Source organism: Festucalex cinctus, chromosome 13 (genome assembly GCF_051991245.1).
Source record: "Festucalex cinctus isolate MCC-2025b chromosome 13, RoL_Fcin_1.0, whole genome shotgun sequence".
Lineage (NCBI taxonomy): Eukaryota > Metazoa > Chordata > Actinopteri > Syngnathiformes > Syngnathidae > Festucalex > Festucalex cinctus.
Genome location: NC_135423.1, coordinates 327,367 through 350,561, shown reverse-complemented (window position 1 = coordinate 350,561; position 23,195 = coordinate 327,367). Strand labels below are relative to the sequence as shown.

The following is a 23,195-nucleotide window of genomic DNA, read 5'->3' as shown; positions in this document are numbered from 1 at the left end:
GAAATGATAACGATGGCATAAAACAGTTGCAAGCCACAAATCCGTGGACTCTTCACAGAAAATAACTTAATATCCTTTTTTTTTTTTGTTGAAATTTGATTTTACTGGAACCCTGTGAACTCACATTTGTCTAGCTGATTTTATTTCTGCATTTCGTGCAGCGGTCATCACATTTTCTGCATTTACTAGCATGATTTCATCAAGTGACTGTCTGGTCTTGAAGGTCAAGTCGCGGCTTTGTCCTCGAGTGCGTTTGAGCAAGGACAAGTGCGATGGCTTGTTTACGTCGGCATTATCAGCTGAGGCGAGTGCAATTCTGGCATCCAGACGAACTATGAAAAAAAATGCCTCCAACTGCAAATCATTCGCTGCCAGCAAGGAAACGTGACAAATGTTTTACCACTCGAACTTCAGTCTAATGAAGGGAGCTCATGTACTAATTGTTAGATCATTCGCAAGTACGTTACATCTGGAACATATATTATTCACAGCACCTCACTTTCCTTATGTTAAGATCGTCTTAAATATTGAATCCATTCTTGAAACTAAAGTGTGAATACTTTGCAATTGCAAATGTACTGCACACTCAGTCCAACACATGCTGCATTTTCCCCCCAGTATGTTGCGGTAAGAACACAGTGAGTATGTGGGCTTCTGTTGTTTTGTGGATCCATCCATCCATGTATAGAAGTGGAATGAGGTCAGCGTGCTCCTCAGATGATTTTCGACATCCTTTCTCACTGCTCGGCCAGGCGAACATGCGCTTGGGAGAGCGAGAGTTGTGGCATCTGTGGTGGTCGCCGAGGGGGGATTCTGGGTAATGAGGAGTACAGCGTTGTCCCGCAATCGTTCATCAAATGAGATAATGATAGCCGTCCTAGTTAGCCGGGTTATCTGCCTAGGAAGCAAGTCGAAGCATTTACAGTATTTTGCTAATTATACAGGTAGTTTTGGAAGCTGTCCTTCCTCTACAAAGGGAAAGTTAAGTACACAAACTACCTACTTGAAACCGTTAACCAGCCCATGCTTGTCCCCTCCTAAGTTCCAGTAAGAGTCGTTCCTACAGAACAGTTGTTAATGTAATGTTGTTAAAATAGCAGTTATTCTTCCCATGCTTGCATAGCGTTTATCGGGTACTCTTCGTTTATGGCGTTCATTCTGTCTTCTTTTTTTTTTTTTTTTTTTAAATAGGTTTGAACTTTCTTCCCCAAACAAAACCTTTTCCAGGAAAGAGAAAATTCTCTTACCTTGCCGACAGTTTTGGCTGTCACTCGAGCCTTCGTCAGAGCTGTCACCACTTTGTTTTGTGGAGTGTCTAAAAACAGCTGAATGGCTAAGGGCAAAGTAAGAGACTTTTCTCTTTATTGGAAAAAAACCTTTGTCTAGAAAAACAAACGTCATACCTACTCCGGTTTATGAATGTTTGTCTATTTCTGCCGTGGTATTTGCTGGCAACCAGTTAATTTGGTGTCCTGATGTTTCCCTACCGAGGGTGTGTCTGGAAAGTATCCCCGGCCATAAACGGCCTTCACGGTGAATGGAGGTCGCTGGGCGGACGATGCAGTAACGAGGGAGGTTTGTCACCTGCGTGTGAGCAGTCGACAAACTCATTAGCTGAGCAGAGAGGCATGTAAGAGCAGAGCTGCCGCACACTTTCACTGTGAGCTGCCAACTCTAATGGTATGTTTTAGACTCAATTATTAGTTAAAGAAGTCCTGTGGTTAAGTACGGTCTTTACGCTTTATGTCATCAATTTGCTGCTAACCTCAAATGTTGTCACTGTATGACTCAGTGGCTGACTGGTCACCATTGCTAGGTCACTCCTTCTACTGTCCTCACGTTCTTGGATCTCCTTTTCATGGTCCGAGCCTACCGGTTAGTTTTGTTAATGTTATGAACTGTCTCCATCTGCCTCCTTGGTCTGAGAATTGAGTTTACTGCCCCTCTTCATAAACCGAGTTCATGTGGCCCTGACCACACGGGTTCCTGACTCTCAATGAGCTTCGCTTTTATAGTCCAAGTGTTAAGAACTTTTAGCCTACCTGTTCCTCTCTGTCTAGGTCCGAACCTCCATGACCCTCATGACCCTTACCTTCATGATCATATCCCATCTGTTCCCCTCCTTTGTGATCCGGGACTGGATTTCACTTCTCCCTAACGTCCTGACCTTCATGAATCTGCCCTCCATTGTTTGAACTTGCATGTTCCACTCCTTCCATGGTCCTCTCTTTCACTGTCCTAGCCTCTATTGTGTTCTTCTTTATGGTCCTCGCCTTCACATTCATGGACTTCTTGCTGTTGTCCTCGGGTTCTGCTGTCATGGAGTTGTGAACGGAACCATTTTATTTTCCAGAATGATGGATCTCTTTTGGGAATAACATTTGTTTATAAATCCAAAGTCGAAAAAGTCTATTTGGCAGGTGCTTCATCTTCACTGCATGTGCTGAACATCTGCGTGACACATTCATCTGATGTTGTTCTCCTGCGGCAGAAAGATTTACACACCTTGACGTCATGGTTCTCTCCCCGCAGCTCTGATGCTCGGCAGTTTGCCGCCCCGGCCGCCGCCATGTTCACCAAGAAGAAGAAGTCACGCATCCAGATCTCGGCGCCATCCAACTTCGAGCACCGTGTGCACACCGACTTTGATGAACAGGAGCAGAAGTTCGTGGGCCTGCCCCGCCAATGGCAGTCGCTCATCGAGGACACGGCCAAGAGGCCCAAGCCTTTCATCGACGCCACCGTAATCACTACCATGGAGCCGCACAAGGTGGGATGAGGGTTGTGGCTTAAAAACGGACTTTCAGTTTGTAGGCCGTAAATATGAAATGATGAAATGCAAAAAGCAGCAATTATGGTGCTCACTGAGCATGCAGGCCTGTTTTGAGGGTTTTTGTTTTTTCCAGTAATTGTGTACTTACGTCATGTTTATTTTCTGCCTTTTTGTAATTATCTTGAGTTTGATTTTTAATCTACTATTTTGTGGTTTTTAACATTTTATTAAATTGTATTTTTTCTTTTATTATATCTTTTAGTAATAATTTTTATAATCCTATGTTTATGACTATAATCTTCTTCTGTTCTTGTATTTTTTGTACGTGCAACACGAACTTAGCATGTCTTCGTGTGCCACATGACCTGACTAGCAAACTAGTTTGTAACCTCAACACTTTGTATATCGGGACCCGTATAAACAGAAGACCCCGTTTCTACACGGCTCATCAATGTTTAATTCTTGTTTGTCTTTAGACCATCGTGCGTGGCACTAAGCTGGGGGCGGACGGCTCGCTCACTTGGCTTCTGGAGGAGTTTGATACCATGTCGGTGACTCGCTCCAACTCACTGCGACGGAGCAGCCCCCCCGTGCATCCTCGCCAGGAGAACGGAGAACCCTACCAACGACAGCCCCAGCAAACAGACAAGTGAGCCACACAAGGCAAAAATTGAAGGATTTTGGAAAGAAAATCACATATTGAGTCGCAATTATAATATTGTGGGGGGAAAACAAATCCAAATCATTCAGCCCTACTGTTTGCCATTTTATGGCACCAGTGAACAGGACCACTGGATTCCAGTCCACAAATTGAATTATAAAAAAACATCAAAGAATCCTAGGAGAGCACTTGTGTATTTTTATTGATTTATTTTTTATAGAGAGCGCCTCGGGTCAGACCACCCGGGCATAGGTGACCCCCGCCACAATCAGCGAGGCTCTCAGCGGGAAGATGGGATCCACCCTCGGCCTCAGCAACAGCCCCGAGGCCAAGAACCAGGCCGGGGACACAGAGACAGACCGGGTTCCGGTCCTCCGCCACCACCTCCTCACAGAGACAGACCGCATCGGGACCAGAACCAGGTTCGACCCGAGAGAGAGACACACGCCACACCTGACCCCTTGTCATTTTGTGTTGTTGTTTTTGCCCAATTCTTTTTTTCCCCCTAATATCAGATTATGTTTAAGCATTTTTCAAATACTTTTCATTCTTGTCTAATGTTTTTTCTAATATTAGTGTATTTTTGTCTGTTACATTTTTTTCTTTTAATATTTCATTAGGCCATTGGGAAACTAGAGGAGTAGTAAATTTGCATTATTTTTAGTTTAATATGTTTTTGGCTAAATATTTTTGATTCTCCTCAAGTTTTTCTAACATTTCGTATTTTCTTCTATTTGTTGACGTTTTTTCCCAATATTTTTCAATATTTTAAAGTTTTCCCTCTGTTTTTCTAGAAAAAGTCACAAAGTCATTTCACAAATATGTTTCGATTTTTCTGATATTTTCAATTTTTTCTCCCATGTAATATTTTCCTGATGTTGACACTGGCTCACGTTAGGATCAGGTTGTCCGCCGCGATCCACATGGTGAACACAGGCCAAAGTCCAGCTATCAGGTGCGGGATGGCAGCCCCCAGTCCCCCCGGGAAAAGAGGCCCCTCTCGGGGCCCAACATGCGCACACCTAACCTACCGGTGACCGACGGCGTGATGAAGACCACGCAGCAGACGACGCGGCCGTTCAACACGTATCCCCGGGCAGAGAGCGACGGGGGACGCGGCCCCACTGGGCCGGTAAGCATGACAGGACATCATCGGAACGTGATCCGTGCTTTTATTTCCTCACGTTTGTGACAATCTTTGTCCTTCCAGCAGGTGCGTCCCCACGAGTCCCCCTCTCAAAACGGCCCCTCCGTCCCCCTCCGAGGGTCTTCCGGCTCCAAGCCCCCCGTCGGCCACCCGCACCCTCACCACACCTCGTCGCATCCAAGCCTGACGGCCGAGGCAGGCCGGCACCCGCACACCCCTCACCCCAATGTACCGGCCCCACGCCCGCCGGGCCCCTCCGGCCTGCCGCCACCGCCCGATGCCCGTTCCCCGCAGCGAGAGCCGCAGAGGGTGTCCCACGAGCAGTTCCGGACCGCTCTGCAGATGGTGGTGGATCCCGGCGACCCGCGGACCTACTTGGACCACTACATTAAGATCGGAGAGGGGTCCACGGGCATCGTTTGCATCGCCACGGTCAAGACGACGGGAAAGCTGGTCGCGGTGAAGAAGATGGACCTGAGGAAGCAACAGCGCAGAGAGCTGCTCTTCAATGAGGTAACATCCGGAACATATTCGCAGACATTCACTTTTTTTTTTCACATTTTGTAGCAAACAAAAAAAAAGGAACGTGGAAGTCTGATGTGGGGGAAAAAAATAAAAAATACTTTTACTCGCGGGAATGGTCCTTCATAAAATTCTCAAGTGGGGAAAAAAAAGTGTTTTTGAGATTTTTTTGTTTTTCAAATTCATTTTTAATTTAATATCACAGTATCAATAAAAATAAAATATTCATCGTGCAACAATTAAAATAAAATCCTTATTCATGTAAAGACGGGTTCTGTGTTGAATTCTGTGGAGACAAATGAATTCATTTCATTTTTCCGTCGTCTGCGTCTCTTCACCTTCTCTTTCTTTGTGTGTCAATTTCAGGTGGTTATCATGCGTGACTACCACCATGAGAACGTGGTGGAGATGTACAACAGCTACCTGGTGGGTGACGAGCTCTGGGTGGTCATGGAGTTTTTGGAGGGAGGTGCGCTCACGGACATTGTTACGCACACCAGGTGAGAGCTGAGGACTTCACAAGAATCAATTTCATTTCTATCCGGTTCACCACGCAAGTGAAGGCAGAATTTATACTGTAGAATCGGAATGAAGAAATGGGCAACAAGTATTGTGATTGCGTTCAACCTAGAGGGCAGTATGCTTTTGAATCGTGCTTGACCGTCCTGTTATGTTCTTGCCACTTGATTGATTTTGTTAAAAACAACTGTCGTCGTCCAGGATGAACGAGGAACAGATCGCGGCCGTGTGTCTGTCCGTCCTGAAGGCCCTGTCGGTCCTGCACACGCAGGGCGTCATCCACCGCGACATCAAGAGCGACTCCATCCTGCTCACGCACGACGGCCGGGTACGATACTTTTTAAAGTGCACTTAATGCGTCCTCTTGAAGGTGACTGATGCTTATCTCGTGCTTGCGTTCAGGTGAAGCTGTCCGACTTCGGTTTCTGCGCTCAGGTGTCGAAGGAAGTGCAGCGCAGGAAGTCTTTGGTGGGCACGCCGTACTGGATGGCGCCCGAGCTCATATCACGACTCCCTTACGGACCTGAGGTACCGTTCCTGCCTCTTTTTTTTTTTCCTTTCTTTTTTTGTACCTCCAAAAGACCCACGTTGCACTTTTGATCTCAGGTGGACATCTGGTCCCTGGGCATCATGGTCATCGAGATGGTGGACGGGGAGCCGCCGTACTTCAACGAGCCGCCGCTCAAAGCCATGAAGATGATCCGAGACAATCTGCCACCCAAACTCAAAAACCTGCATAAGGTACTGCCCCTGCGAAATTACGGGAGGGGACATGCGGGGAAAGGAGGGTGTCTCGCAAGTCAAAATTCAGCTGTGGCTTACTTTTAATACACTAATATAAACGTGTAAACCTTTAAAGTAGACGCTCTGAATTATCTGTTCTTTAGTAGAAGCCATTATAGTGGAGCAATTCTCCCACAGGAAATAATCGTCTTCAAAGTCAGCAAATATCACCATCATAAAGCTTTTATTCACTGTACAAAATCTATTTACTATCTCGTTTTAGAATCATTTGTATCTATTATATTTTGAATAACATAATAATCTTTGATGAAACGATGCTTTCCAGGTGTCGCCGGTGCTGAAGGGCTTCCTGGACCGCATGTTGGTGCGTGAGCCGTCCCAGCGCGCCTCTGCTGGTGAGCTGCTGAAGCACAGCTTCCTGAGCAAGGCCGGACCGCCGTCCTGCATCGTGCCCCTCATGAGGCACAACCGCGTCAGATGAGGACTACTTTGTACACATTTTGGGCTTTTCTACTGTTGGGGGGGGGGGGGGGGTTGCGACGTGCGTTTGTTCTCCCCTGGATACGAAGCAATAATTGGGTCTGAGTGTGTGAGTGATTCTTACTGTTAATGACAAGAACATGTACTGTTACCTGCCTAACCTGGAACTTTTATTATTATTTGGACCCGGCTTGGATTTTGAGAGCGGACGGGAGAGCGTGGGCCTGCGCCCGTTCCCACCTGAACTTTTGACTACTGAGGGACGCACGCCAGCGGGAACAAAAAAAAGCAAAACATGAAGTCAGAGGTAAACACTGGAGTTGATTTTGTTGCTTTTCTCTGTGTACGGATGAGGAGTGCCACTATCATGTGATCTTGATTTTAATGTTTGTTCATTTGATGTGATGATGATGATTTTTCAAGCACTGTCAACACTAGAAGCTGCACACATACACACACGCAAGCAAGCCACAACATGACTGCAATATAATGACTTTGAGACAAAAAAAAAGAAAAAAAGATGACACACAGGTGGTCATGTTGTGGCTGCTGGGTGTACATGCTGTTTTTTAATCAACTTTTTAGATCACACAAGTTTTGTACAAAAAAAAAAAAATTGGTGAAGCTGATATTTGATACAGAGGTGACGATTTGTAACATTACAAACGGTGCTTCCTTTTCCCTCCCGGACACCAACGACGAACGTGATTTGATACCAAACAAAGGCAAGCGTGGCTTTGGCGTGTAGTAAAGAACATATGAGTTGCTATTTTTATACATGGAAATGTGCTTATGTAGCAGAACTACAGTAGTTGGTACGTCCCAGTTCAGCTCCCAAGCAGCAGGGGGCAGCGTGCACACCTATCATTCCTTCGTCTTTTTTTTTTTTTCTTCCTGGCTGGAACAGAACGTTAGATCATGTGTAGGTTTGAGCTCCAGAACACTAACCAATCAGCGAGTCTGCAATTAAGATTTTTATTTTTTGTAGTTTGACAGCTCGCGAGTGAAGCGACAATCAGGTGCACTTGAAATCGGTAACACTAAAAACAAAGAAGACATCCTTTAGAGCTGAAACCTAAAATCTCAATGTGTATCTAAATTGTGCCACTAACATTTTTACACTATGCCCTCAAAATTAGAGTACAAATCAAAGTACAAAGGGTGCTTTTGTCTTCTTTTAAACAAATACAGACAAAAAAAATCCTTGGTGAATAGTTAATGAGACAGCTTTTAACTTCGTCTTGCTCACAGTGATGGCGAGCTAGCATGTTGCGGAGAAAGGCAAGCTATCACTGGTGACTACGACTAACTACGGTAGTTTTATGAAATTTTCGACTATTGTTGTTTGTAAAAGATGTTCCGTGCGCTTTGAAAATGTTTTTGAGTTGCTAAATGATTTTCATAAAGCAGAATATTGGACAAAAGGACTAGGCTAGCTAACACTGGCGACTAGCTAGTTTTACATCAAGATGAAAGACACTCCGACGTACGTGTACGACAGCATTTCTCACACCTTCGAAATGATTTCTGTTCTTTTTGGGCGGCAAGATTGTGTCCAAGTTGTGTCTGCTACTCATTCCTGCTGTGCGAATATGTCACGGAAAAAGGCCAGCTAACACTGGCGACTTTCTCGATTTGCTCGGTGATTGTTCTTTTTGCATCATTCCTCACATGTAGAAAATATCTTGTGCTTTTGAGCCACAAGATGGCATCCAAGAAGGCTGCAGCAGACGTTGAGTAGGTGAGCTAACACTGGTGACTACAACTAGCTAGTTTTGACACCACGTACTGTGACATGTGCGTCAACATTCCTTTGTACGTTGAAACGTTTTCTCTTGTTTAGTGCAACAACCTGGTGTCGAAAGAGGTCAAAATCTAAAAAAGTGAGTTGGCTAGTAAGTAAGTAAGTCAGCTAACACCAACTAGTTTTATGCGAGACACATGACAACATCCCTTTCATGTTGAAAATATTTTCCTTGTGTTTTTGAGCAACAAGCTGGCGTCTAAGAAGCAGGACATGACAGTGTGAGCATAAATGTTCCCTGGGGTTCTTGTTCCCAAATGTTTGCTTCCGTTGCCAGCTTCACAGCAGTGTTGCTGTTGGGGGTTCGAGTGCCTTCCTTGCCTTGTGTTGACGTCATCGCGGGCGAAATGATGGGTCATGATGGGTAAAAAAGTGTAAATGGAGAGAGCAAGAGTTCAACTTTGGTAGCTGGTGACGTCATCAGCGCCTGCCTGTGTTGTCACTGGGATTTGCGAGAAAATAAAAACTATGCTTTGGAAACGTTTTTTTTTTTTTTTTTTTAAGTATCTGTCAATAGATTTTTTTTGTCCATCAATTTTCTCAAAATGTGTAGTTCATATGACAAGCCTGTACATCAGGAAGACTCGAATACACAAAGACGACAGCGACAGACTTCTGCAGGTATAAATGTTTTTATTTATTATATATATATATATATATATATATATATATATATATTGTGCACTGTGATTTTTCCCCCTTTTTTTTAAGGATGTTTGCTGCCATCACGTGGTCACTTGAAGAGCTGCTATGTGGGTCGACTGATACAATGAAAAGGTAGTAAAAACAATAAGGTTTGTTTAACTTCATTAATGGTCAATATAATTTTTTTTTTTTAATTTGTTCCGGCTGAATTAGCAACACGTGTGAATTATTCACTAGTGACGTCATTACATTGATCTCGCGACATTAACTGTTGGTAATCGAACCTCGGTCACATGACACATTTTGCCTCTCAAATGGTGAACATGAGAAGGCAGTTGTTGCCATGGCAACAGCAGGACTGCTGCACGAGGCAGATGGACGCGAGGAAGACTCGTCAAGCTAACGGAAAGCACCCCGGAACCACAAAATGCTTGATTTTTCCAATTAAAAGGAAACATGGATGAAAAATATGAAAATTCGGATACACACAACCAAACTACTTTGTTCGGGTGCCAAGCAAGGTTTACAAATCTCACATTTCGATTTGAAGGCAGTATGGGTTTCAAAGTAGTGGTTGAAATGAAGGTTTCAGTCCTGTTTGGGGCTTTAAAAGTTCCGTTTTCAAGACAGTTAAACAATGGGTGGGACTGAAATTTTCTGACCTCGGTTTAAGTGAGGTTTTAAATAAGGATATCAAGCTTTATTTAATGCTACAATCGGGTTGGAATTTACATATTAGGATTTCAAAAAACAAGATTTAGGATTAATATTTCCGTTCTAAATCATGCATTATACTTTCTTTATATTTTTATTATACTTACCAGTTTTTTTGTTTTTTTTATGTCAAGATTAGAAATTATTAATATTTGAGTAGGCGTTCCAGACAGGTTTTTAACGTTTCTAATTAGGGTATCAAATTAGCTTCAAAGTAGGATTTCAAGCTTGTGTTTGTTTTTTCAAATGTTGGCTATGAAGTCCCGTGAAAAGATTGAACACATTACAGCATATCTGATTATGAAATAAAAACGAGGTTTTCGTCCCTTCTTACTTTGAAAAGTTCCTCGGCGGAAGTGCGGCTCCTTGTGTCCGTTTGACTTGGACTCAGTTGGAGAGGACAGCGTGAAAAAGGCGGCAGCAGGTAAAGGTGAGAAGGAGAAAGAAGGAAATAAAAACGAAAGGATGGACGGAAAGAGAGAGTTGGACAAGAGGAAGATGATGTCTTCGTGCGGGAGCTTGTACGACAGCAACAACCTGCTCATGCAGTACTGCAACAATAACGGTCAGCACGCACACACACACACACACTGCGAAACAATATACAACATTTTCTGGAATTGACACATCGGTGGCCTTTTTTTCTCACACTCAAATTGGCGTCAAACGACCAAAATAACGAGAGCCCCCTAAAATGTCCCGTTTGATATCAAATGTCAATGAAATATTTTCTGCTTTAAGGTCAATGCTTTCATGTTTGGGTCAATACTTTTATGTTTGGGCAATAGGTGGAGTTGTGGGTGTCAAATGTTCAATAAATCAGGAGATATTTTTCATGTCCATTTATTTCTTATGAGCTAGAAGAATCTTGTTTGGTTGAATTCGCATCAAATGTAATTTGTCTTTACGTTTTACTTTTTCGCTAAACGCGTCTATCTGCTGCTGTAACTAGTATTTTATTTTATTTCATTTTTTTTAACGTGTTTGGTTTGAAAACTCACCCAGTTTGTGGCGTGCATGTTGAAGCAACAGGTGGCGCTGTCGCACCGACCTGTGCGGCTCTTTTCGACGTTTCAGCCAAGAGGATGAAAGTCATTTCATAATGTTGCATTTCACGAGTTTGATCGTTAAAATGTATGCAAGCTTTGTTTTGAACGTTACAGTCAAAGAGCTGTATTGTCTTGAATGTTACATTTGGGTCTTCTTCATTTGGTTTTATTGTTATTTTTTAATTATGTGTTGTATTAAGACAAGTTTTCCTAAAAACAAAAAAATACAAGCAATGATTTTGAACATGGTTGCCTTAATGTTGTTGTTTTTTTTTCCAAAAGTAGTTGTTTTTTTTTTAATGTACAACTTTACAGTTTTGAATGTTAAATTCGTGGCTTGAACGTTACATTGGGTTTTTTGTTTTGACCTCTGCACGATCGGTGATGTTCTGTACCTTTCGCAAAGTCTGTTTCGTTTTGCATGTGTGAACGTGTTTGGACCTCTGTGATTGCCGTAGTTGGCGATCCAAGATGGCCAATCTTCTGCGCATGCGGGTCACCGATCCTGCAGGGGTCACCGATCGCGTCTTGACAGCGGTTTGCCCTTTTCTGCATATCCCACAATGCATTGCTGGCAGTCATTTTGGAAGGCTCGGTGTTGCTTCGTTTTCGCTCTGCGGTATATTCTCTCACTTGTTGAGGAAAAAAAAAATCTTCCTCCAACCTTTGTGTGTGTGTATGAAAGAACGTGTGTACAAACAATATTGTATGTGCGTGAGTTTGTAATTATTTAGTTTGTATGTGCCCGTGATGTGTGTCAACTTGATGTGCGTGCGTGATTGTGTAAATAATGTTCGTGTGCATATTTGAATGAGTGAGTGTGTGCTTGTGAATAAATGTGTGCCATCTGTTCGTGATCTGTGAGAGCTCACGTGTGCCAAACTGGCCAATAAGATAGGAGGAAGAGAAAGTGGGCGTGGTGTCAATAAATGGTCCGGGGGGGGGGGGGGGGGGTCGATTGAGGAGCATGGGATGGGAGGAGGGGGGGTGTCGAGTTTTTTTTTTTTTTTTTTTTTTTTTTTTTTTTTTTTTTTTTTTTTTTTTTTTTTTTTCTGAGTGTACGGGACTCCTCCCTGACTGTTGCTCTGCAGACTCACTGATGGACAGCAGTCAGCAAAGCGGCAAGATGGCAGGTAGGCCGGACCAGCGCCGCCTTCTCCATCATCTTCCTCCTCCTCCTCATCAACATCATTAATGTCTCCCTTCCTCTTCATCCTCGTTGTCTTCATTTCTGTGCTTCCTGACACTAACCATGTGACCTTCCCTCGCCACCTCACCCTGGTGCGATCCGTGGCGCAGGATGAATAGCAAGCAGATACTACACGTTATTGCGTGTGCGGACATTTCAAGGTGTTATAGATTGGCGGCCCCCCCAACCTCTTTTGCAGCTTCATGTACAACATTCCATCGCTATATATTGACGTTTAGCGTTTGCACCCCCGTTATATTGAAAATTGTTTAGAATTTTTTTCCCGTGTTTTTACAGTATACAGGCAAGTCCCAATTTAGCATAGCGCACCTTCAGTGTAGTACCACATTTTGCCACCACATGCCCGGCAGCACTGAGCTCTCTTGGATGAAATGGAGCAGAATTAAGTGCAAGATGAAGAGGCAGAGAAAGTCCCAAGTATAACTATTAAATTCCCCTTTCCAAAGACATTTTTTTTCTTACTTATTTTTGCTAGCTTTGTGTGCATGTTTTTTTTTCCGCCTATCAAGTCAGAGTTTAAACAGGCCCACAATTCACAAGGACACGTTGACACTGCAAACCTGAACCAATTTCCAATGGCTGACAAAATGGTGCTCCTTGAAATGGAAATCAAATGGCATTTAATTTATTTTATTATTATTATTATTTAATTTTTGCAAGAATCAGTCTGAGCGGGCCGCCATGTTGTTGCTGCCGTTGACCAAAATTAGCATTATGTCTGCTTTATGTGGAATGTCACATGACCAAACCCAGAAAACATTTTAGTAGACTGTTTATGCTGCAAAAGTAACACATTATAGTTGATAAATCATTATCGTTCATATTTTCATTTAGATGTGGTAGATACAGTGGAGTAAAACAAAGTATTTGGCCAAAATCCAATAAGAAGTCTGTGGGAAACTAGCCAAATACTTTTTGGCCCACTGTATTAAAGTAGATGTTAGCATATTAGCATGTTAGCAGTCATGGTGTAAGACATTTGGCTCATACCAGGAACCCGTTAAAGTTGTAAAAGTGGTTCCTTGCATTTAAAGCAACAGTAGAAGCGATTGTGTTGCGATGTTTTGAATAAACTGGTTCGTTGCTGATCTTTTCATACGTTTACCATCTTGATGTGGTTTATGCAAAAGAGGCTCCCACTACTTCCTGTCTACTTTATCGGTGACATGCGATTGGACCAAAACGTTCAGAAGACGCTTTTGGAAAAGTGTGCGTGTTAAACGTGCTATAAAAGTGTCACATGAGGTTGCTTGTAATCAACAAAATGTTTTGTTTTTTTGGTTTTGTTTTTCATGATCAGGTTTCTTGTAGGCTCTTATTATTATCGTTCCTCCAACCTTTGAGAAAACTTCAAACCTCCTCCCTGACCTACATTCGCACCGACATATTTTTCATGAGTAAGCACACACAAAAGTCACTCTGCTCATTTTTATTTTGTTTTTTTTTAAAGAATGCAGTTTCATATAGCTACCACCATGAAATTTGGTAAACACATCTCTCATGAGTAGACTCAGAAAACGAAATCACAACTGAGCAGACAGGAAATGTGCAGTCTGCCATTTGGTTTCGAAGTCGGCCATTTTGGCTTTGTAGCACTTCAAATAATGAAATCCCCGACTCTCGTTTGATGAACATTCCCAAAGAGACACTAGAAGTCTCCATTTTTGGTTTGAACTAAGCGGCCATTTTAGGCTGATTTTGCCATGCGCTTTCCCAACTTGGTGACTTCCGATCGCTTTCCACCTAAAATGAGTTTTGTTGCGTGCAGATGACAACATGTCGGCAGCCAGCAACATGGACATGGAGGACCGCGTGTCCCACCTTGAGCAGCGGCTTCAGCTCCAGGAGGACGACATCCAGCTCCTGAAGGCGGCTCTGGCCGACGCCCTGCGCCGCCTGGGCTGCTGCGAGGAGCAGAGTCTGGCCTCACAACAACAGCCAGGGGGCGCCCACGCCACCGGGAGGCGGCCTCTGCCCGGCACGGCTCCGCCCGCCAAAGGTGAGTAGGAATTAGCGACTTAGCTTCTTCGCACATGACCCTTTTTTTTGCACTTGGCATTGAAAATGACTTACGAGCAGGATTCATTTTGGTTTTTTTTTAATGTTAGTTTTGAATTACTTTTCACGGTGGTTTCGTTACGTACTTATTTAGTTATTAAAAATGCTCAATTTGACTTATTTTCAGTATTTTTTTACGTTTTACTTTTGCGCAATATTTACTAAACATCATAGTAAAATGAAAAAAGCAACATTTATGAATTCTTGCATCTCGGCTGAGTTAAATGAAAATTGGAGCCAAAAGTCAAGCAGGCAGATTTGTCGCCGAGGAGCGACGTCATCTGTTGGTTGCTGCTTGACATCACAAACATGTGAAACACTTTCAAACTTTGTTATTCCGCTTCTTAGTGGAAAAAAAACGACTTCAAATCATCCCTAAAGGCTCATGTATTAAATTAATTACCAAAGACAAAAACAAAGGGCATTTTCGCTATAATTATAGTTGGCTTGTTAGTTTGGTAAACAAAATTTATTTTTTTATTTTTTTTAAAAGCATTTTTGTTTTTATTTTATTTCATCAACGAACTTGTTTTATTTAATTTTAGTTTTTTTTTTTTTTGTTAGTTTTTGTCAACTAAATAACCTTGCTCTGGAGGCCACTAGCGTCCTGGATTAGCATTAGCATCACATGTGCGCTAAAACTTTGTTCAGTTCGTCAGCTACTTCAGACGTTTCCTTCCAAGCCGCTGAGCAACGGACACGTGCAACACAAACGTCTTCTGTCATCGCCGTCCTCGCCCAAGAAGGACGTGCTCAACTCCATCAAGAGGTACATATGTATGTACATTTAGTGATACTTCTATCCAGATGTATATATAATGTGACGTGTCTCTCCAGGAAGAGCATGTCGACAGAGCGCCTCACGCTGGTCAGGAGGGAAGCAGCAGCAGCAGCGGCGGCCGAGAGTCGAAGTCGGACGACTTCATCCAGCAGCTCCGCAGGCGGGAAAAGGTCGCCGATGACTTTTATGGCACGCTACACTTGCGTAGCAGCATTTTCAAACAATTGAATGTATGTTGTTTTTTTTTTTACATTATTCAATACACTGTGCAGCATCACACATCTTTTAACAGGATTCTCATGTCCAATTGGCACATGTCCCAGTGTCAATGAACGCAGCACGCTTGCTCACTTTCTGCTCCCGTTCCATTTGGCAGCTCAGTGTTATTCATTCGTGTGCTTGTATTCTGTTTATATAGCTGCATAAGATGTTCAGAATATTAGGAACAGCTGTGGCTGTGATGCAATGAAACATTTGTAACAACAAATGAACCTGATGTCGCATGAAAAGTGAACATGATGATGAGATGGTGCTGCTGATGGCATCAGGTTTCTGTTTGGAAAAAGGGGGCGGGGTTGCCGAGGTGAGGAAGTGACTCCTGATTGGTGGAGAGGAGCATATGAGTTGGCAGGCTGGAGGAGGAAGTGAGAAAGTGTTGCTGAGCACCGCACGCACGCACGCACGCACGCACTCGGTGGCAGCCTTTCGTCAGGACAGCAACTTGTAACGGGACGCGAGCAGCCATGAAGAAGGCAAGCGGCAGGTAAACGTCACCATGTTTGAGAAGTGAAAATCTACATTATAATCAATATAGTGCAGCTCGTCGAGGCAAAGTTGCCTTTTGAGTGAGGGATGTTGCGTTCAAGTTCCTGACGGTCTTGTATTCGTTTGTCGAGTGTAATTTGAACTTTTAGTGACAGATGAGGCGGGGGGGTGTTGGGTGCTGACAACATACACACAGAATCCTTTTTTGTAGGTTTTTGTGTTGTGCGTTATTTATTTCTCCTTTTGTGGCTTTACTAATTGGAGCAGGCATTTCCGTCTGAAGGCACTATCGAACATTTTGGATGAACGAATGACGTGTTCAAGTGCTCCTTGCATGTGTTGTTTGGTAATTGATGAATTATTCATCGAATCATGAAGCAGTTTAATATATGAGCGCACACACAGGAGGATGGATGATGATGTGTTCAAGTGCTCCTTGTATGTATTGTTTCTTTGTTTTGTTTTTTTTGCTTTGTAGCAATCTGTGTGGGACGGATTGCTGTTTGTTACCGCAATGTTGTGTGACGATGACGTCACACTCACTCAGACAGACCCGCAGCAAAAGTATCGAGTTGAGTGCAGTGTGAGGTTGTTTTGCGAGCGAGTCCATTAGAAGCAAAAGGAAGAACGCATTAACATTCCCACATGGCCCGACAAAAGAAAAACATCAAGTCAGTCACACCCTCCCAATCTGAATTGGATCAAAACCAAAAAAAGTGAATAATTTCATGCACATGCAAAGAACTGCTTGAATCCAGTGTGGGAAGAAACGACGATAAACAAACAAACAGAGCAGCAATTTATGCTCTAATCAATTGAATGTGTTTAGTGCAAGCTCAGCACAAACACAATCAATATGTGTGTGTGCGCGTGTACCAATTGACGGATTAAATTATTTAAGGGGGAATAATTTATGGTGGTCCGTCCCATTTTTCAACATGTTGTCTCGAGCCACAACTAATTTTCTCTCCCAATGAATTAGAACAGCGACAAACAACATGTGAGGAGAACTTGAACGCAACACAAACCTTGTAAGAGACGCTAAGCGTGCGTGCGCGTGTGCGTGCGTGTGCGTGTGCGTGTCACTGTCTAGTGAGGGATTATGTTCTTATGATAATGATGTGCACACATGACTGAATTGCGAGCCTCTGACTGCTTGTGAGACGTGCTCGTCACGTCGGCGCTAGTGTTGGTCCCGCCCATTTGGACCTTAGCTGTGCTCAAGTACCCAGCATGCACTGCTCTCATTAACGTCTCGCCTCATCGGCGAGGACTGGAACGCACACACACATTGTTGGAGACAAAACATGTCTTTGTGTGTTTGATGGCTTTTTTTTTTTTTTTGTGGTTTGCCCTTTGCCTGGCGTCCTGTCAGTGTTGTCATGGAAACCACCAGAAAAAAGTCAAACACTTTAATTCCAATCCTGTCACGGAACAGAAAAACAAGACAATCAGTGTCACTGAAGTGTGAGGCTAACACATGAAAAAAAACATTTGGTCAACAAGTTTGAGGCGAATTGTTAGACTACATTGTTGGGCTAACACGCTAGCAGCTAGCATGCTGAAACTGCATGTTCATCTTGCTTTGGGCTAAACTGTACGTTTGGATAACAGGCTAACATGCTAAATGAACTTTATGCTAGAGGCTAAACTGGACAATTGGTGCTAACATGCTAAAACGGCTTGTTTGGCTAACATGCTTTCCCTCTCGTTTCAGTAAATCCAAAGAATGCACATATAACGCAGGTGAGAGGCCTTCCATTGTGTTATGTATGATTTTATATGACAGTATTATGGTTAAAGCATATTTTAAAAAATGTATCTTTATCTCTCCGTCAGAGGACGGCTACGTGCGAATGTTCCTGCGCGGCCGTCCTGTCACCATGCACGTGCCCGACCAGCTGAGAGACGGCTACAGCTTGGACAACAAGGGGGCGCTACCGGACCACAAGCTCAAGCTGGAGTGGGTGTATCCTTCAATGATGACGCTAACCTATGCTAGGCTAGGCTATCACTTAAAGCTAGAAAATAAACTTCATACAGAGAAGCTATGCTAAGCTATCTTCATAAGCAGTCATTTAAGACTGGACTGGGGAATTTCATATGGAGATTCTGTTACTGTGCTATACTAGCGTTTTATTTCCCTTGACGACACGGCTACAGCTATGGCTACCGCGGCCGTGACTGCCGCTCAAATTTGTACCTTCTGCCCACTGGAGAGATAGTCTACTTCAATGCTTCCGTGGTGGTCTTGTACAACACCGAAGAACAGCAGCAGAGACACTACCTGGGACACAATGATGACGTCAAGTGGTCAGATGCTAAACTGCAAAGTTATCTCACGTGCTAACCGTACAGGCTAGAAGCTAAACTAACACAGACAACCCTAACGTGCTAAAAATGAACATTTCACAAACACGCATATTCAGCCAACATGCGAGATGTTCATCGATGCAATTTCCACATCAAATACCGTAACATGCTAATAAAAGCACGATTTGCTAACATGCTAGAGGCTAAACTACACAATGGGCTAACATGAAAACTTTTTGTCTTCTCAGCCTGAGTGTGCATCCTGACATGGTTACCATAGCAACAGGACAAGTAGCAGGAAATACTAAAGACGGAAAGGTACTTGACACAACACACTAACATGAGAAAATTGATTTCACGCTAACATGATAGACGTTAAACTGCGTGTTAGGCTATCAGGCTAAAGTGCACATTTGGATGACATGCTAGAGGCTAATACTCTTAAAAAATAAATGTTTATAAAACGCTAGATGCTGAACTACATTGTTGGGTTACATGTTAGCTACTAAAATTCTGCCCATTTGGCTAAAATGCTAGAGGCTAACATGCTAAATCGTACATTTGTATAACATATTAGCTAATACACGAAACTGCACATTTGGCTAACATGCTCCAGGCTAAAGTGGTTAACAATGCTTGAGGCTAAATTGCTCATTTGGCTAACATTCTACAGGCTAACATGCTAAAATGACTGTTCACTTAACATGATGGAGGCCAAACGGGTAGCTAGGCTAGGCTAGGCTAATGTTAGTGCCAAACACGTTTATGTATTTTTCAGCTGCTAGCGCCTCACGTCCGAGTGTGGGACTCGGTGAGCCTGAATACGCTTCACGTGCTGGGTCTCGGCGTGTTCGACCGAGCCGTCACCTGCGTGTCCTTCTCCAAGTCGGTGAGTAGCGGCACGTCGTGTTCAGATTCCCTTTGGTCCAAGTTGTAAACCTCAAGTGTGACGTCGACCCGCTAGAACGGCGGCAGCTTCCTCTGCGCTGTGGATGACGCCAACGACCACATCCTATCGATGTGGAACTGGCAGAAGGAGAAACAACTGGCTGACGTCAAGGTTCGCGCGCGTCTGCCAATCCAACTTGATGTTGCTTTTCAGAACGCTAAACGTGTCCTGACGTCTTTGCAGTGCTCGAACGACTCGGTGCTGGCCGCCGTCTTCCACCCGATGGACGCTAACCTGATTGTCACTTGCGGAAAATCGCACATCAACTTCTGGAGCCTGGAGGGAAGCACGCTGGCCAAGAGGCAAGGACTCTTCGAGGTAACCACTACAACAAAATTACTTGTTATTAATATTGTGAATGTTGTGCGTTATTAAAACACAAGTGAAACGCTGTCAAAAACGTGTAACATGAGAATAGCAGTGGGATTAGAACTGAGCCTTGTGGTACTCCTCGTGTCTTAGATCACTTTTTCTCCTTTTAGCTGTGGTCAGATGATAAGTGAATATGAAATATGTCTACATATACTTGTTTTCACTGTAGAAACATGAGAAACCAAAGTATGTGTTGTGCGTGACGTTTGCCGAGAACGGAGACGCCATCACGGGAGACTCCAGTGGAAACATCTACGTTTGGGCCAAAGGTACACCGCATGATTTCGATACCAAGCGTAAATGGCGCAACGTGTGATGGCGCTGTGATGGGAAAAACAGGCGGGAATCGCATCAGCCAGATGTTGCCGGGGGCCCACGAGGGCGGCATCTTCTCCATCTGCGTCCTGAAGGACGGCACCATGGTGTCTGGAGGAGGGAAGGACCGCAAGGTGGCGCTGTGGGACCGCGACTTCCGCAAGCAGGCGGACATGGAGGTCAGGATGAGTGGCGAAGCCGTGTTTAGTTTACCGTTGCCGCATCGTAGCATCAATAGATTGACTCAGTTTTCTGTGTTGTCCGTCAGGTGGGTGACGCGTTCGGTCCGGTCCGAGCCATCGCGGAAGGCAAAGGGGGCGAACTCTTCATCGGAACCACCAAGAATGCCATCCTCAAAGCTGCCTTCCCTGACACACTGACACCCGTTGTACAGGTAAACCCATCCTTAACACCATTACAAGAGAAAATGCTAAACTGCACATTTTAGAGGCATTTTCAACATGCTAACTAATAGCTTGGCTAATGCAGTAGATGCTAAAATGCTAATTAGGCTAACTCAATGGCAGTTCACATGCTCAACTGACTGTTCGGCTGACATTTCAGAGGCTAACATGCTAAACTAATTGTTCAGCTAACACGCTGTACTGCTCATTTAGCGGTAGCTAAAATGCTAACGTGCTGAATTTACAATACAGTAATTGTGTTTTTTGTCTTGCCAAATGTGTCGTTGCGCGCAGGGTCACACGGACGAGCTTTGGGGTCTGGCGGTGCATTCGCGTCTGGACCAGTTTGTCACCTGCTGTCAGGACAAACAAGTTCATCTGTGGGACACAAACTCCCATCAGCCCATTTGGACCAAGAGCATCGAGGTCATTAAAAAAAAAAATATATATATATACTATTGAAAGGGTGTTAAAAATGTCTCCCCAACGTCACAAAATAGTTGTTGTCGCTCGCAGGATCCTGGAAGATGTGCAAGTTTTCATCCAAATGGAGAAGTTCTGGCAGTCGGCACCATGACTGGAAGGTAAGCCATGTTAAGGTTCTTGAATTGCAATTGTTGTTGTGTCTGTATTTGTGAGATTGTGTACTTGTGTTTGTATGTTAATTTGATATTTATGTGTGCGTTTCAGATGGCTCGTGTTGGACAGCGACACTCGTGACCTCGTGTCTTTGCACACGGACGGCAATGAGATCATCTCCAACGTCAAATATTCTCCAGGTAAAAGGCCAACAAGCAGTCACGTTGCTAGCATTTGATGCTAACCGCAATGCGCGTGTGGACATTGTCAGACGGCGACTTCCTGGCGGTGTCTTCCCATGACAACTTCATTTACATCTACGGCGTGACGGAGAATGGACGCAAGTACAGCCGCGTGGGAAAATGTACCGTGAGTACCAAAAAGAGAACTCTGCCTAGCAACAAGTGTAACGGTGGGCAGAAAGTCTTCCATTTTGGTTCAAAGCCTCCATTTTGTGTGAATAGGGTGAAATGCTAGGAACATTTAATTCTGCTTTTGATGATGATGATGATTTGTACGTGAATGTGTTCTTCAGGGTCACTCCAGCTTTGTGACGCATGTGGACTGGTCCACTGACGGCCGCCACCTGGTCACCAACTCGGGAGACTATGAGATCCTCTTCTGTGAGTGGCCTCTTCCATTTCTTGTGTGTACATGAAGACACGCTCTAAATTTGTTGCGTGTTCCAGGGGAGGCGCCCAGTGGCAAACACGTGACCAACATGGACGCTGTGCGAAACCTCACGTGGGCCACGTCCACCTGCACGCTGAGCTTCAACACCTTTGGTAAATTTGCAATTAGCAATATGTGGTTAACGACAGGTCACTGAGGTTTTGTGGTCCTGCTATTTTGCTGCCCCCCCCTGTCGTTTTATTTGACTCTATATTATCTGGGTGTAATTTCAATGTTGACCACGAGATTAGCGGCACACAATAGCTTGTGACTTGTGGTAAAGTGATTGGGCAATTTTGTTGAAAACGACTGCAATCTTCTTCTGTCATCCTGCTTTTTCAATTGTTGTGTTTGAAGGCATTTGGCCGGACGGCGCGGACGGCACAGACATCAACGGCGTGTGCCGGTCACACGACGACTCCCTGCTGGCGTCGGCCGACGACTTTGGCAAAGTGCACTTGCTGTCGTACCCGTGCTCCCAGCCCAGGGTCAGTTTTCTCCCTCTCAGTCATTTTCTGTCCTAACTTGCTAGATGAACTGTGTCGATTCTCAGTCATCCACATTGTGGTCATTTGTTGATTGATGTTTCAATGAAACGCTAAAGGCTTGAAAGTGTGGTCTTAGTATGCACTTGAACACACTACAGTAGTTTCAAACGTCAGGAACAGTCCAGTTGCCTTTTGCTCAGCCCTGAGTTAACCTTTGAGCCCTTTTGTACAAAATGGTGTCTTCCAGGCACCTGGCCACGAGTACGGCGGCCACAGCAGTCACGTGACCAGCGTGGCCTTCCTGCACGATGACAGCCACCTCATCTCCACCGGAGGAAAGGACGCCAGCATCCTGCAGTGGCTGGTTGCTTAGGTCACGCCTGCTCGCCGGCCTCCTGTCCACCAGGGGGCAGCAGCCTCTTCTTTTCCTCACGTGCCTGCACGTTAACACACGCGTACGCTGGATGAAATCAATGAATGTTTTACTGCGGTGCATTCAAATCGTGTTTAGTGTTTTAAATGAGCTTCAGGGCGTGAAATGTAACAAAAATAGCATTAGCGCGCTAACTGTGCCTGGTTGACGTTTATTATTAAGTTATTAAGTGATCCTGATGTGGACTTTGTTTTGTTGTCACTCACTGATAAGATGATGGTCTCCTTTTAGAACATTGTAGATGCAAATGCTAAATAAAGAATGGATGTGTTGGAAGCTGGACCTCGCAGACACACATAATTGTGAATGTAATCAACAAAAACAGCTTCTCGTCCCTTTAAAAGCGGCCCGGCTGCCTTGTCACTCGTCTCCACAGAGATGTGCTTCGTCTCTTCTTCCTTTTCTATCCTCCTCCTCTTCCACGTCTTTCTCCACCACCACCTCGTTTTGCATCTCCTCGTCTTCCCTTTCTGCTTCAGGTGCAATGATTGTTGTAAATGTTCTGACCTGCTGTCACGCTATTCATGTCAGTGCAAAATGTGCACCAGGTGGCGCTACGGTGCCACAAGTGCATGAGCGAGTTGCTTCTGAAGTGGTCAATAGATTGAATATTATGCACTATACAAATGATATTAAACATATATGTGCAATGCAGTGTATCCAAGTGGCCGTGCTATTTTAATAATGAAGCGCAAGTTAATAGAATGTTTGATGTGGGCGTGTCACATGTAATAATTAACAGGCAGTGTAACTGTTTGGCCTTATTTGTTGAAATAAAGTTTTTACCCAATTACGAAA

The 23,195-nt window shown here is 44.1% G+C and overlaps 2 protein-coding genes across 6 annotated transcripts in view; both read left to right on the top strand.

Annotated features, from left to right (window-relative positions):
* Positions 1 to 9,006, top strand: part of pak4 (p21 protein (Cdc42/Rac)-activated kinase 4) — a 14,301-nt gene extending 5,295 nt beyond the window's left edge. The window contains exons 1-11 of one of the 3 annotated variants that reach the window (XM_077540410.1): positions 1,537 to 1,680; positions 2,533 to 2,770; positions 3,250 to 3,422; positions 3,655 to 3,856; positions 4,333 to 4,566; positions 4,645 to 5,094; positions 5,470 to 5,603; positions 5,824 to 5,950; positions 6,025 to 6,150; positions 6,229 to 6,363; positions 6,692 to 9,006. In XM_077540410.1, coding sequence (XP_077396536.1) covers positions 2,570 to 2,770; positions 3,250 to 3,422; positions 3,655 to 3,856; positions 4,333 to 4,566; positions 4,645 to 5,094; positions 5,470 to 5,603; positions 5,824 to 5,950; positions 6,025 to 6,150; positions 6,229 to 6,363; positions 6,692 to 6,847 — 1,938 coding nt within the window. In that variant the 5' untranslated portion in view covers positions 1,537 to 1,680; positions 2,533 to 2,569 and the 3' untranslated portion in view covers positions 6,848 to 9,006. Of the gene's footprint in view, positions 1 to 1,536; positions 1,681 to 2,532; positions 2,771 to 3,249; positions 3,423 to 3,654; positions 3,857 to 4,332; positions 4,567 to 4,644; positions 5,095 to 5,469; positions 5,604 to 5,823; positions 5,951 to 6,024; positions 6,151 to 6,228; positions 6,364 to 6,691 lie in introns of those variants that run through there. The other 2 variants (XM_077540411.1, XM_077540409.1) reach the window with 2 other exon arrangements.
* eml2 (EMAP like 2) lies at positions 6,897 to 23,195 on the top strand. 3 transcript variants are annotated; one of them, XM_077540406.1, is made up of 25 exons: positions 6,897 to 8,587; positions 8,690 to 9,271; positions 9,362 to 9,427; positions 10,353 to 10,574; positions 14,037 to 14,267; positions 14,978 to 15,095; positions 15,164 to 15,277; positions 17,590 to 17,618; positions 17,712 to 17,841; positions 18,036 to 18,185; positions 18,434 to 18,503; positions 18,964 to 19,074; positions 19,150 to 19,245; positions 19,318 to 19,452; positions 19,676 to 19,775; positions 19,846 to 20,000; positions 20,090 to 20,215; positions 20,520 to 20,651; positions 20,742 to 20,809; positions 20,916 to 21,004; positions 21,076 to 21,173; positions 21,340 to 21,427; positions 21,494 to 21,589; positions 21,834 to 21,964; positions 22,212 to 23,195. In XM_077540406.1, exons 4-25 carry the CDS (start codon positions 10,475 to 10,477, stop codon positions 22,335 to 22,337), a joined length of 2,493 nt encoding a protein of 830 aa, XP_077396532.1. In that variant the 5' UTR covers positions 6,897 to 8,587; positions 8,690 to 9,271; positions 9,362 to 9,427; positions 10,353 to 10,474; the 3' UTR covers positions 22,338 to 23,195. The 3 variants fall into 3 exon arrangements, with proteins under 3 accessions (XP_077396532.1, XP_077396533.1, XP_077396534.1); XM_077540407.1 differs by lacking the exons at positions 6,897 to 8,587; positions 8,690 to 9,271; positions 9,362 to 9,427; positions 10,353 to 10,574 and adding an exon at positions 12,102 to 12,191; XM_077540408.1 differs by lacking the exons at positions 6,897 to 8,587; positions 8,690 to 9,271; positions 9,362 to 9,427; ... (2 more) ...; positions 14,978 to 15,095; positions 15,164 to 15,277 and adding an exon at positions 15,707 to 15,870.

Bases quoted from the DNA above. Each gene is read 5' to 3' on its own strand.
- eml2 (XM_077540406.1), top strand. From the start codon at position 10,475: ATGGACGGAAAGAGAGAGTTGGACAAGAGGAAGATGATGTCTTCGTGC. The intron at 10,575-14,036 runs GTCAGCACGCAC...TGTTGCGTGCAG, and splicing joins GCAGTACTGCAACAATAACG to ATGACAACATGTCGGCAGCC. The intron at 17,842-18,035 runs GTATCCTTCAAT...ACACGGCTACAG, and splicing joins AAGCTCAAGCTGGAGTGGGT to CTATGGCTACCGCGGCCGTG.